The sequence below is a fragment of the Prenolepis imparis genome, unplaced genomic scaffold (genome assembly GCF_030444845.1).
Source record: "Prenolepis imparis isolate NDT839.2.m4 unplaced genomic scaffold, iyPreImpa1.0 SCAF_9, whole genome shotgun sequence".
In the NCBI taxonomy this organism is placed as follows: Eukaryota; Metazoa; Arthropoda; class Insecta; order Hymenoptera; family Formicidae; genus Prenolepis; species Prenolepis imparis.
The window spans coordinates 3859379-3873889 of NW_028141167.1; the positions used below are offsets into that span (position 1 = coordinate 3859379).

The 14511-nt window shown below is 40.7% G+C and overlaps 1 protein-coding gene across 6 annotated transcripts in view; it reads right to left on the reverse strand.

Annotated features, from left to right (window-relative positions):
- Positions 1-279: 279 nt before the first annotated feature.
- Lilli (AF4/FMR2 family member lilliputian) overlaps positions 280-14511 on the reverse strand; it is a 197600-nt gene continuing 183368 nt past the window's right edge. For all 6 annotated transcript variants that reach the window (XM_083046192.1, XM_083046193.1, XM_083046194.1 and 3 more), the window contains 11 exons: positions 8281-8332; positions 7850-7902; positions 6811-7315; positions 5884-6629; positions 4716-5646; positions 4245-4381; positions 3798-3992; positions 3625-3702; positions 3444-3540; positions 3011-3293; positions 280-2924 (listed from right to left, as the gene is read on the reverse strand). In XM_083046192.1, the coding sequence (XP_082902318.1) occupies positions 2815-2924; positions 3011-3293; positions 3444-3540; positions 3625-3702; positions 3798-3992; positions 4245-4381; positions 4716-5646; positions 5884-6629; positions 6811-7315; positions 7850-7902; positions 8281-8332 (3187 nt within the window). In that variant the 3' untranslated portion in view covers positions 280-2814. The remainder of the gene's footprint in view (positions 2925-3010; positions 3294-3443; positions 3541-3624; positions 3703-3797; positions 3993-4244; positions 4382-4715; positions 5647-5883; positions 6630-6810; positions 7316-7849; positions 7903-8280; positions 8333-14511) is intronic.

The window sequence follows — 14511 nt, forward strand, 5'->3', positions numbered from 1 at the left end:
CATAGCGAGTGCGTAGACTCATCCCCCCCTCTTCATGGAGTTGTAATAAATACTCTCTCTGGGTTTCCGGTGTCTTTTTCTCGATAATCTCCGCCAAGTTTGTGATTTGGGATTTTTGTCAAATTTAGCGTTTTCGCTTTCGTTTTCGCGGACGATTGGCTTGGCGGGAAAATGGGCCTGATATATGTATCTGCTATAAATGTGTCTCGAAAATATCGAAGCTCCTTAATAGATTCTTTTTATTATATTTTTTTTTAGTCTCTTCTCTTTTTATCCTCTCTTTAGCATTCGCGAAATATAAAATTGTATCCCGTGAACCATTGGACCGCGCTTATAGTAACTATGGGCCGTCGTCGTCCCGCCAATCCGTATCCGCTTTCATTTTACATCTTTGTTCTTTTTTTTTCGAATTGCTATAGCCGCATATTTACGCGATATTAGCAACAAGAACAGCATATGATTTTTATTCAAAAATTATACGAATAATTGGTCCTACGCTTTCGGAGAATTTTGTCGATCGTTCTCCGATCTGATGAGATGCTTGATGCTAATCAATCTGTGGGAGAATTAAATTCGAGTTGGATATGTTAGACTACGCTATCATCACGTTTCTATCGATTTTGAATCTTGATAAAGATTCATTTCGTATGTGAATATCACAAGATCGATTCATCACAAACTCGGTGTTTTATCGAGAAAAGTAAACTCGCAACTGTGCTATTAATTATTATATATATATATATTATATAATATGTTATATTATATAATATATATTATAGTTATTATACAGTTATACATTCTCGCTGATAAAACGCGATTAATTCTGATAATGAGAGCATTGATGTGGGAAAGAGATGCGTTTGAAACGTGAGACGAACCGAATCTCTCCACGAAACTTGAACAACGAAGTTGCCGTAACACGTATAGAAATTTCCCTCAACGCGATTGACCAGTCGATATTGAGAAGCGATCGTGAGAATCGGGGATAGAACAGAAATTCATTCGAAGAATTCTCAAAGAAAGAAACCGCCAGAGTTAATTTTTATTCGGAATAAATTTAACGGATATCTCGCCATGTGTTTATTATTCGTTACGTCTCTTCTTATATTCTTTTTTTTTTCTATTATTTGTGATCTCTCTTTTTAACCTGATTCTCGACAAGAACTGTGGTAGCAAAAATTGGGGCGGGCCGGTCTATCTGCAAATTCAATCGGCGATAGACCGCCCTCAAGACGGCGCGGCACTCACAAATACCTATTTACAAAAATATACACATGAGCAACTTACTTATCCGCGTTATTTGCTTTTTTATTACAATTTCCGTTTATCATCTCATGTCTACGCTGTTCATTTCGCTCCTCGTCCAGCATTTGTCTCGTCTTGTTCTTTCCTCGCCTGCATTTCGTTTCGTCAAATGATGCTATGTATGGTATATGTGTATGCGGTATATCTTTTATTTTCTTTTCATCTAAGAACCTCTACATACCCCCGGTTCTATTCTAGGTAATGTAAATAATATGTATCGGTAGTCGCATTTGTTACTGCTTTTTCTGTGTTGTATATTAATTACTCTAGAGTCTAAATTACTTCCCCCGTGATCTATCTACAAAAAAAAGAAAAAAAAAAGAGACGTCCTTCGCACGCAAAAACGTTAGACGTAACTATAGTACATCGCTTGATCCTGTTGCTCGCGCATCTCTCCACCAAAAACACTTTAATATCGTCCCCTCCCTCATTTTATCACGATATTATCCATTATCTATTTGCGAATACAACTCTGTCGTCTGTTTCCCCTATTACTGAAACGCGGGGCCGGCGCGCGAGATGCATTCTCTGTCTGTTTTTTTTTTTCGTTATTATAAATATATTCTTAATTTTATTTAACTATTTATATATTTATATAAGTAATAAACTATATATATATTAAATATGTATATATTCTCGTTTTATTCATCGCACTCGAATCGCCGAAACGATACTCATGCTTCAGGTAACGTCGGCTGTGGCGCACCGTGAAGCGAGAACACACGGGCGCTTTTCAGTGGCACTTCTACTACCCCTTCGTGGTTTCACTTTTTTTTTCTCTGCGTTTTCATTCTTCTTTTTTCCTTTCTTCTTTTTTCTTCCTCCGCTACCTCGGATTCTCCTCTCGATCTCTCGCATCTCGATATCTACATGCGTTAACTTACAAAAGCGGACACTTCGGAAAAATAGACACAAGTTATCACTGCGGCTCGCTAGGAAATTTAATTGCGCGCTCGTATCATCGTATCATTCGCGAGCGCCTCGATATCATCTCCGCTCAACGATTTTCCATTTTGCGCCTCGAGAGTAAGTAACACGTGCTCTAAACAAAGTGCACGAGGTTCGTTATGCACCGTCGTAAGATAAAGCAGCCGCCTCCTTCCGGTCGGCCGCTTTTTCCTTGCCTCTTTCAGGCACACGCGCTTCTCAATTGACTATAAACTTGTTGCTAAATTTATCTGAAGAATGCCCCTATCGTCCGATGGATCGCCCGGCTAAGGAAGATCCCACAAGCTCGGATCTCCTTTCTTCTTCTCTTTCTAGAGATTGCCATGACCGTTATCGATTCGCTCACACCCCCGAGACCACTTCTCTCAGAAATAGTCCGTAATCTAGCTCATTATCGACACATCACCGTCGCGTCTTCCTATTTCTCATATCTGGTCGCATCACTGGAGTGTTGATCGTCGTATCGCGCAACTACGTGAACATGGTCGGGTAAGTGACCATGTTTTGAGGAAGGGAGGTAATGTAGTTTGGAGTGGGTGGTCGGGGGCTGTGCCACTGTGGTCAGAGAGCTCGCAACTTCTTTATACCCGCTTGAACATATCGCACGAGCTCACGCAGTGAGCTATACGATGATAGGGGTCCCAATCTTCGATCCAAGTCAATGAAAAAGTCTGAAAGCACGAGGAGAAATGGCGATTAACGAAACGTCGGAATGAACATCATCTTACAGACTGACTTAATATTTCCCCATACGTACTTTTGTGTTCCTCCTGTTTCGCCTGTTTCATCGCCTGGTCCCACAAATCGTGACCGTTCGTAAGTAAGCCTGAATACTGATTCTGCTTCATCATCGCATTGTATACGTGCAATGGCACACTAATGTATTGGCCCGATGTTGCCGGATGTTGCCCGCCACTACTGTATCCAGAGGAACTTTGACTTCCGACGGAACCTACAGAACCGGCGGGCGACGGCGTAGGCGAAAGAGAAGGTGTACCTTGTCCCTCCGGTTGCACCGGAGTTGCACTCTGAGCAGGTTGCTAGAAATGCCAAGATAAAATTCTTAGTCAACTATCGACTTGCTGAACTGAACTTTACACTGTAAGATAATCATATATCGTTTGAAATATTAAATGTACTCAATAAGATACAAATGATTATATGATGCGTTACGTGATAGGAAAGCTTACCTTTTGATTGAAGTCGTTGACGATCTTTTGGACCTCTTTCACTTCTTGCTTGCGTAAATTGTAAAGTTTCGAGTACAAGCGCGACTGGCACCAAAGACTGAAACAACAATGGTTTTGAGACGTGTCTATTAAGAGACCGATGTAATTAAGAGAACTCTTGGAAAAAAGTAAACACACTCACCTTAGGATAGCTAGCTTGGTGTGTATACTATTCTCGGGCGAGTTGTTGGATTGACTCTTGAATTTTGACGAGATATATCTGCAAAACAAAGGGAAAATCGGAGATCGGTTTAATTAGTAGGCGCGCTCTCTTCTCGTTACGCCCGCGCGCGTCTTAATTAGAAATGTACTCACTTGATGAGACTGAGAGTATCTTTGTACATGGTGTACGAGGCTTTCTCCGTGACTGGATCCGACTCCATCGCATCACCAGTTAGAAGGAAGTATAATGCAGCCTCTAAATACATCATGCCTTGCGCTGTAAGGTCGCTCTCTTCGTCAGCATTATGCTTCAATCGCTTAGCTTCAGTCAGGTACTGGTCATGGTCCCTGAAATATCAATCTCGCACGTTAAACATACTCTTACAATTATAAAAAATTTATTTAAAAAAAATTTGTTTAAAGATATTAATTCGGACCAAGTGCAATTTAAGCTTGATTTAATTTAATCTGAATCATCATAATATAAGCCAGTGATCGTGTATTAACATATGTAATTATATAAAAAATTCAACGACTTGAAAAATTTGTCAAATTTTGTACTCGCGTTAATAAATTTGTTAAGATGTAAAAAAGCTTTACCTATCCTGATCCTCCAAGATTTCATTCTGCGGATCGAAGTAAGAATAGTAGACGCGTTGAGCTGGAAGTGGTGGTGGTGGCAATAAGCTCGTATCTTGTTTCTCGTCCCTTTCGTGATTCGTCGGCTGAATGTCACTCTGTTATGTAATAAAAAATAGATTTCATAATATGTGCTCACTGAGAATATAACATTGTTATATACGAAATCTAGCCTACATATACATTGAACATATAATTGGAAGATGATTATAATTGAGAATATCCAAAAATAAAGTTGTTATACTTTCCCCATGTTCCGATATTACTGCCAGTACTGAAAATATATAATATACGTAACGTAAACTATAGCTTTTCAGTACTGGCAGTGTATATCGGAACATGCCCTTTGTTGTATATAAATAATCCTTAGTTATTATAATTTTTAATTGTTATAATTTTTAATCGTTATATTTTATAAATAAAAATTCATACTTGAGAGGACATCAGGCCGTCGTTCGTGGCGTGTCTCCGTTGTCTCTTGCGGTTCCTGTCCTTATGCTCAGACGAATTCTTGGTCTTCGCGTCCAACAAACACTGAACAGGACTTAAACTCGACACGGAACTACAACTCGGATTACGTTTCCTCTTGGGCGCACTACCGCCACCGATCGCACCGGCACCACTACTAGCACCACCGGTTACACCTTGACCGAGCATAGAACTGCCGCTCTTCGGGCCCGATATCGATTGGGCCTTGATCACAGAACGTGAACTTCTGTCACCGTTGTTACCCAATAGACGGTCTATGTTGATGTCGGTGCGATGGATTCTCGCGCGATCCGACGGGACCTGTTGCGGTGGCGGCGTGTCGACAATCTCGCCCTCCTCCGGCGTAGGCGGTCTCGGCGGTTGCGACATCGCCAAGCTGGAGGACGGCCTCTGCCTCGAAGACGGCCTGGTATCGGGTAGTTCCGTGCGCCGTCTGAGTTCCTGTCCCCTCGCTAATTGCAATAACTGCGAAGATATCCTGTTGAGATCGATCTTGCACATCAGACTCGGCACGCCATTCACGTGGGTGAGCGCGGGGGATGAGCGCAGGAGAAGATTGTTGCCAGCGCTGGATGTCCGTGAAGATGGTCTCTTATAAGGACTATCTCCGCCGGTCGGCGTGGCAGAATTACTCATGCACTCCTCCACGTAGATACCGCATTTACCGCCACCCTTGCCACCTTTTCCACCTTTACCACCACCCTTCCCGCCGCCTTTCGACGTCGAGAAGACGTGGCGCAACGTGTCGCTTTTCTTCTTGTCCTGTACATTACCGGCGTCGTCTTCCTGAAGCTTGGACGCCGGATTGTTGTCACTATCGGAGTTATCAGGTGAGGTCGTCCTCGTGGGTGGTATTCGAGGTCTGGGTGGTACTCTATAATTAATAATAGTTCTATTAATATTTGAAACTTTATACATTTATCAAATAAGAACTAGGAAAAATAATTTAAAAAATAGCATTATTCATATTTTTATCGATATATATATATAAAATATAAAATTATTTATCATTTCGATAAAAAAATATAGATATAATCTTTTTTTATATCTTCTATATCCTGTAAATGTGAAAAAAAATCAATTACTCCGAATAATTATGAGCAATAATTACCGAGCAACTTTGATGCGACTATTCCTCACGGAAACTTCTGATTCACTGTCGGAATCAGAGCCGCCGGTTTTGGTCACCCTGGATCTCGGGCGTCTGGGTTTACCCTTGGCGGGACTCTTCTTCTTGTCCTGCTTTTTCGATGAGTCCGACAAATTGTTCCGCTTGATGGAGGAGACTCTTGTCCATCGTGTGGCGTCGTCCTCGGAGGCATTGTTGTTATTCTTCCTGGTCGCTGGCGGCGGACTCTCGTCGTCCGTGGACGACACGCTCAATATCGGTCTCTTCTCGGCTCTCGTCGGCACAACGGTCGATACTTTAGATCGGCGATCGCTGTCAGAATCACTCTGCGATCTCGAGTTGTTGTCGTCGCCGCTCATGGTCACCGTTTCCTTCGATTTGGGCGGCTTCTTCTTGGAAGTACTAACGACCGTTCTCGTCCGGCTGCGCGGCTTGCTGGTGGTCTTCAAGCTCTCATCCGACGTCCGGCTGTGCTTTGGACTTTTATTGGATTTCCTGGGTCGCCCGCGTTTTCTAGTGTCGGCCACCTTCGGCTTCTCCGTCTGGGAGCGATTGTCTTCGATCAGCTGATGAACCTTCTCCTGATCGGAGTGATGATCGCTGTCGCTGAGAGAACTCATGTGAGGTCTCTTCAGGGCGTCATCAAGCTGCCAATCGTGAGACTGTTCTCTGTGCGATCTGTTGGTCTCTGTCTTTTTCTCTAGCGTATCCTCCCGTCTAGCGTTATCCTGCGAAAAATTGTCGTAGAAAATTCTCTTATATACATCAAATATATTTTTCTACAAAAGAGTCAAAGATCAAAGCTATTTTCGAAAGTGCCGCTTCTTCAAACTTTTAAAGATATCTACAACTGTCTTAAAAATATTCAACGCTCCATGTCTTTAATTAACAAAGACAGAGTCGGCTTACCTGAGCCGGCTTCGATTCGGAATTCTGTTCGTGCTGCATCGCCGTCTTGTTGAAGAAGGAGCTGAGGTCCCAGCGACGCTCCTCCGCAGGTGGTGGTTCCTCGACCAGATTTTCCTGCTTCGGCGACACCGACGGCGGTGTCGTGGGTCCCTTGGTCGGCGGCGGCGCCGATGGCTGATCGTCATCGTCCTCGGAATCATCGCTGCTGTCCGAGCCGGAGTCCGAGCCAGAGTCCGAGCTCGAGCTGGCGCTTCCGGAGCTCTGCGGCGCCTCGGCCGGACTTGACGGTTGACCGAGAACGATCGGATTCGACGGGGGGTAACGCAACGTATAACTGCCAATGCCGGGCAGAGGTGACATCGCTTCTTCCGGTGTCCGCTTCGGTGACGGATATTTGGGCGGACTGATCGGCCGCGGTGGCGACAGGGGTCCTATGGGTGACATCACCATGGGCGATAAAGGCGTCGGCGCCGATGTCATCGCCGGGATCAACGGCGTCGGTAGACTGTGGACGCGAAATCAAAAGAGGCGAAAATTTAACATCTCGATTTGCGACAATAATATCAACACACGCTAGAAAATCAACAATATAGTGACATGATTAATTAATGTGAAAGATTAATTTAAAAGAGACTTGTGATAGTTAATTTAAGCTAAAATTGTAAAAATAGGGTTTCATACATATACATATATATATTTCAATAACTCGAGAAATTAAATAAATAAAAATACAGACGTCAAAAAATTGCCACATTATCAAAATAATTTTCTATTTTCTGTATTTACTATTTTCTATTCTCTTCATGAAAAAACTATCATAAAATGTTAAAGACATTAATTATATTTGTTCAAAAAATATATTATAAGTTTGTATTATGAGATACAAATTTGTGACTGTCTCAAAACTCATAAAGTCTCTGTGTATAATAAAATAATTTCGATAACTAATAATATTTTTATAAAAAATAATAAATATTTTAAATTTTTCTTAAAGTAATTTCGACAAATGATTAATGATGATTTCAAATCAGTTACTTACCCGGCCGTGAGATCTGGACTCCTATTTCCTTTCGTCGGTCTCGACGATATCTCCTGAGAATAAGACGATCAACTATCAGCAATTTCGCCGTGAAATAAAGTGGAACGGAATTTTTCTTACAGTGATGAATGCTTTTATTCAAACGCGACTTGATTGTATCGTTTTACGAAAGTACTCTGCGGTATTGTAAGAAGGGAAGGAAAAAACAAACACACAAACACGAAAGTGGAACTTATTGTTTAACGTCAATAGCTCAAAAATAACAGCTTAGAAGCTCTAATGTTCATTATCCCATTATAATGCTTAATATGTAATTAATAATATCTAATTTTTAGCAACGGAGATAATCATATGATTCTGAAGTTATTTAATTCGACAATTGTTAAAACATAAATATAAAAAAAGTCCAGTTATTCAGAGAGATATGTTACCTTGTTCTCCTCATCCTCGCTATCCGACAGCCTCAAGTCCCGCTCGAGATCACTGCAACAGAAAGAAAGCGTCGTTCCATTTAATCTCGAGAATGAGAAGCACTGGCTTGTGTGATTCACCGAAGTGCCTTAGTGAAGTGAACGCTAAGGGGGATTTATAGCTCACTGTTTAACGCGATCCTTCTGAAATCGCTCGAACGCCACTCGTTAAACAAGGAAACCCGTTCGGCGCGACTAGACGCGAGAGATTTTAAACGGGGCTGCAGCAGCCAACAGAAGATAGAGATAATTTGATATCACGAGCGATGAGCATACTTGATTAGAATCCAAGAGAAGATATATATATATATGCGTGTGTAAGGAATACACGTGCGACTGCAACCTGTGGAGTATCGCGTACTAAGGAACAATCGTTCATTGATCCTTAGAGCGACTACTTCGTCTCTCGTCACTCCATTAGTTTCTCGCATTCTACGTCATCGTTTTCCCGTTGCAAGGTTTAAAGCTCGAATCTCAATTAAATCGAATCGGAGCCAATTAGAAGAATGTGAAAATTTTACATAAGATATTTACGTGACAATGAAAAACAGATTTTTATAAATCATAATGGTAAAAAATAGAAATATATTTGTATTATTGCGAACGATTTAAAATATAGAAAAATTGCACTGGATCTGTAAATTCCTAGCGAAAATTTAAAAGTATGCGTATATGTGTTTGTGCTTTGCAGCCACTGGAGAGTTAAAAAAATTATCAAGGTAATTAAAAAGCGCGTACAAGATATAATGCATATTATTTTGCATACGATCTATTGCGTGTAATCAACGTATTGCGTATATTAAATTACACGTGAGGTAAATTTATTGCTTTTCGCGAGTGCTTAAATGCATTAAAAAGTTAGGATATTAATTTCAAGTCACGTCGTTCATTATCTACTCTCTGAATCGCTCTCTCTTTCTCTCTCGGTTAATTTAATAAAGTGGATAATAACAATGTTTATGTATATATGGTTCTTGGACAAGGTCATGTTTATAGACAGTAAAAAAAATGGAATTCCTAATACAGCTGATTCAACGAAATACGTACATTGTTTTCAGGTATCTTTGCGGAATTAAAAGATTTACGAGATAACTAAGAAACAAAGCGAACGCTTATGCATGAAAATATCATCGAGATTAAAATCGAGGCTCTATGAGAAAAGCAGATGGTCGAAGTAATTGCTTCCGAGTAAGCTCGTTGCATCGCGATTCCCAGAGATTACCTCGCTCTCTCTCTCAACGAACGCGCGCTTCGGACAAACTGTTGAGCGGCGATCGCAATTACCTGCTTCTACATCATTAAGCAAATACGTCGTTTATCAGTTTGCCCTTGGAATTAGCCGCGTTTAATTTAATAAGAAGGATAATCACGCGTATTGCCCGGAACATCTTGGCTCGAGAGAGTCCTTCTTTCTCATCTCCCCTTTTTTCTTTTTCTTTTGTCTTCAAAGAGAGGAGCGAAACAACGCGCGGGGATGAGAGAAAAGGAGACGTCGTCCTTTTTCGATCATCGCGAACCTCCGAGGACCGTCCGACGAATATCCGGCCGATGTGGAATAGAGAGACCGGAGACAAGGCCGGGACGAGGATATAGTATCCGGCGACGATGTGGAGGGAGAGAAAGAGAAAGAAGGAGATAAAGAGAAAATACATAGAGTACCGAACATCGACGGCGTACGGTGGAGGGCATCGACCCTCAATGCACTGTCCTACGTCCGCGCACTCTGCGGAGCGGTGCCTTGTGGTTTCGCCACACCGTACTGCGTACGCTTAAAGCTCGCTCTCTCTCGCCTCTCTGCCTAGCATCTAACTCGATTGACAAGCGACTATACTCCGGCTGGAGAGAGATTTATTTCATTGAGGAATTTTTTCGAGAATTAGAGAAGAGCTCGTACGTCAAAATCTTCAAGTCTGTTGGAGCATGGTATATTATTCTATTTTGGCGAACTTGAAGTTTTATGTAGATATTCTATTAGTTTACACTCCGCCAGATTCACTCTCAAAGCCCTTCATCATTCTGTAGTGTTTAATTTAAAATTGTAATTATATTTTTTTATATTTTATATTTCTCATTTTTCTTCTCCATTTAAATTTCAAATTTTATGTTTTGTAATTCATAACATTCACATATAATATATAATCTGGCTGTCAGAAAATATATAACAATGATTCACGAAATTAATCGCGAAAATGATTCAACAATTTCATAATCAATTATTCAAAAATGTGTTATTTATATAGAAAGATAATATTTACATTCCTCTCTGATAATCAATACATCTTCTAGTAGAAGCTGCTAATATTTGTTTTCATACGCGCATCTGCTCTTACATTTCCTCTTTTTCTATATGTTCAAGAATGATATATTGAATTTAATTGAATTTCATCAATTTCGTGAGTAACTGTATAGCCGTATTGTCCTAGAGAAGTTAATAATGGCCATGATTTGATTCGAATTACGCCAACGTCTAAGCGTTTGCTGACTGCTGACTGGCTGCCAGCAAGAAACCTGCTAAATCGCCGCACGAAAGAGTTTAACGATCGCGTCTCGAACGGTACAAATTACTCGGCTTCGTGGGAACGTTCACAATTTTAGAACCTTGCCGTTCGGCGCTTTGTTTATGGACGCGCGCGCGAGTTGCATTTTTCTTCAGGGGAAAACGTCGACTTAATTGCTAAACGCGCGCGATTTATCAAAACACAACACGCTTCGTCGTTAATGAGAGAGCATACAAAATAAAACTCCATCAATTTCATCATATTTAAATTAATATAATTTTATATACACTCAATTCTCTATCATTCTACATCGAAGCAGATCAAAAATATCTGATATATTTTTTCATATATATGTATACACACATATTAATAAATTAGGAAAATATTTGGCACACTTTTTTGGCTTTTTATTAGTAGAATCGATAATTGTTAGTTTCTCCCATTTTTTTACACTGTCACTCTGAATAATAAATATATAACGGAGAGATCTATAATAAAAAAAAATATTGAGTATTTTAGAATAGAGAATTTGGAGCAGTTGGAATTTTCACATATTTTCTGTACTTGACATTCACACTCGTACCTTCCTCTACACGACTCTTGACGATTTAAATGTTCGAACCCGCGGTGAGAACGCGGTCCTTTGTCAGTCTCCGACTGTGTCGTCGGCGTTGATGCAACTCGCTGCTTCCCTTCGGCGGTCGGCGCCTTGGTAAAGGAAGGGAACCTGTTCGCGCGAGGCGTTCCTTTAACCTCGCGTTCCGGCGTGCAACGGAACCACCGTGTCGTAAGCGTGTGTAAGCGGGAGGACACCCACGTGAGTGCGTACGTGCGGACGGAACGAGGAAGAACACGTATCCGGGCGGTGAAGGAACGAGCGGAAAATGTTTCCGCGAGCGAAGAAAAACGAGGGACGAAACTCGACGGCGAGATGTTTCATTAAAGGGAAAAGGCGTGAATGAGCATTTGATAAGAACGAACGAGGGAAAAAAAAGTCGAGATCGGGACAAGTGTCATACGATGCTTTCTTAGATATGCTGATTTGAAGGGGGATCGTGTACGAGGATACGGGATTTCAATTGTGAAGGAATTTTTACGCGATTCTGCTACACTCGGCGAAATTTAACTCTTTAGTCGCGGAACTAGCTCGAGACTGTTCTTCAGAAATCGTAAAAAAAATTAATGAAAAGTATAAGCACTGTATACATAGGTACATATGCACTATACAGGGTGTCCCATTTTAATCTATCACTCCTCGTAACTTTGCAGGAAGCGATCGTAGAGATCATGTGTTTTCTTTACACCAATTAATTGGTCTTAATATTCTGTACATAAAAGTATTACAGTAAGATTACCGAAAAGTGAATGTTTTACAAGATATTTTATATTTTATGTCAAAATACTGTAAACTTCAAGTCTCAAAGTACTTAATAAAAAATAACTCATATAGGGTTTTGGAAAGCTTTTGAAGTAAGCTACAAGAATATGTAATGAAAAATATAATGGGGTTCCATTTAAGAAATTGCAGGTGACATTCACGTGACTTTAAAACAACTATCCAAGGTCAAACCAATGACACCATCTTATGTCCCCCTCAAAGTCAAAAAACTTTTGTATGAAACATTTTTCTCTACGATCGCTTCCTGCAAAGTTACGAGGGGTGATAGATTAAAATGGGACACTCTGTATATATATTTTTTTTCTCCTGGATATGTAATTATTTTCTAGATATATAATTATTAACAATCACGACTGACATAGTACAGCTCGTTAAATGCTAATGACATCAAATGATAATTACGACGTATAAGAAACTAATTACGGTTGACATTGAAATGAAAATGTTTTCCAGAGAATTCTAAAAATTTACTGTATTTTCAACATATTCCTCTCTTCTGATTACTATAAGAAATATAAATTTCGAAAAAATTTGGCATTATTTCAATTTATCTCTTCCAAAAGAAATTTTAATTAGAAACGTGAGCGAGAAAAAATATCGAGGCGCGAATAATTAATTCGGGAATCAAACCTCGGAGAGAGAGGGTCTTTCATTCCCATTATTATTTTCATATTACTGGTCGTACAATAATGATTTATCGTTGATTAATAAATGAAAAGTTTCAATCATTAATTTATATTTTATTACACTTCAAAATTCACTGGCTCTACTCGCGATTAAAGAGTTAAAACGAAGAATCCATTAAAATCACACGAGCTAGGTGTGATTAATGATAAATTAAACTTTCTGACACACATGATGCGTCGACGGCAGGCGGTTAACGTCAACGTGTAACGAGTAACAGGACTCCTCTAGCTCTAGCTGTAGGGTAAACGGCGCAATGCGCAAAAAAGGATAATGATCTTAATCGAGGGCAAGTTCGCAGGAGCCTCGTTTACGAGTTTCTGCCACGCGGCGTCTATTCAAAGCGTTTGCGCGAACAATCAGCCCTGGTGTGTGTCTACTATCTATTATCTCATCTGCTGCCTTTCTCTCTCTCTCTCTCTCTCTCGCTCTGTCATCCTGTTTGTTTGCCACTCGCGGCACGTGCGCTTTTACCGTTTCGTTACAATTGACAGGCGGCTCTCCCGGAGCACGATTTCATAGCGACGCGACATCGCGGATGCAATCGGATTAAAAAAAAAATCAGACAACAGAAAGCGTCATCGCATGAACGATGAAACTTGTCACGATGTATGAAAAACACGACGTATTCATCACGGTATAAAATGCATGTGTATGTCGAACAACGTGTCTATAAAAAAGCGTCTATATCAATATGCACGAGAGATGCGCACGCAGATCGTATTCCAAGAATGTAATTCTTCAGCATGTAGCTCGGAAGACAAGATAAATGTGGAATACGCAAAAAACGAACGATAGACAGTCGCGGCAAGAAACTAATGGATCAATCGGATCAAACCAATGAATCAATAATTAACACGCGACTATTCTCGGCGACGTCGCACAAAAGGCAATATCCGCGTTGATTAGCTCGCAGCCCTAATTCTTCTCCGCGTTGTTTTCCACCAGCAATAACATGATGCAATATTATATACACGTGTATGTGCGTACATGCACGTTATGTGCTCGAAATTGACGCTAGTGTAAGTTCTGCTTGCTATTAAAGAGAGGGAACGATGAGAAGCGGAGAGGAGATCGGCGGGAGGTTGGTCTTGAGAGGAAGAGGCCGAGAGAGAGAGCGAGGTTGGTCTGCTGAAGGAGGTGGTGGTGACGATGGAGGACAAGACGGAGGAGGCAACGATGCGGTAACGCGATAGTGGTAGTGGCGATGGCACTGATAGTGACGGTATAGTGGTGAATAGAATTCCACGAGGCAGCTAGCTAGCTAGCTAGCAAGTCCCGCTTGTTGCGAATGACTTCGGAAGTTTCGGAGTATACACAGGGTATCTGAGAACAGGCGTGTGTGTCTGTTGTATATATGTCGGTTGTATACGTTGTCAAAATATATCGTGACGGTGGTATTAATTAATTGGCGAAAATCTGGAGACTGATTTCTCTCTCACCAATCGATAGCATCAGTTCTCCCTATCTAATCGATTTTTTTTCTCGTTATGAAGAGAGAGAGGAAGAAGCATTGATCTAATTTTCAAGTATTTGACAGAATAAAAATTGAAGATTTATATTTAAATTATATATTGTTATATTCGCGCGAAAACAATTCCTTAAATTGTT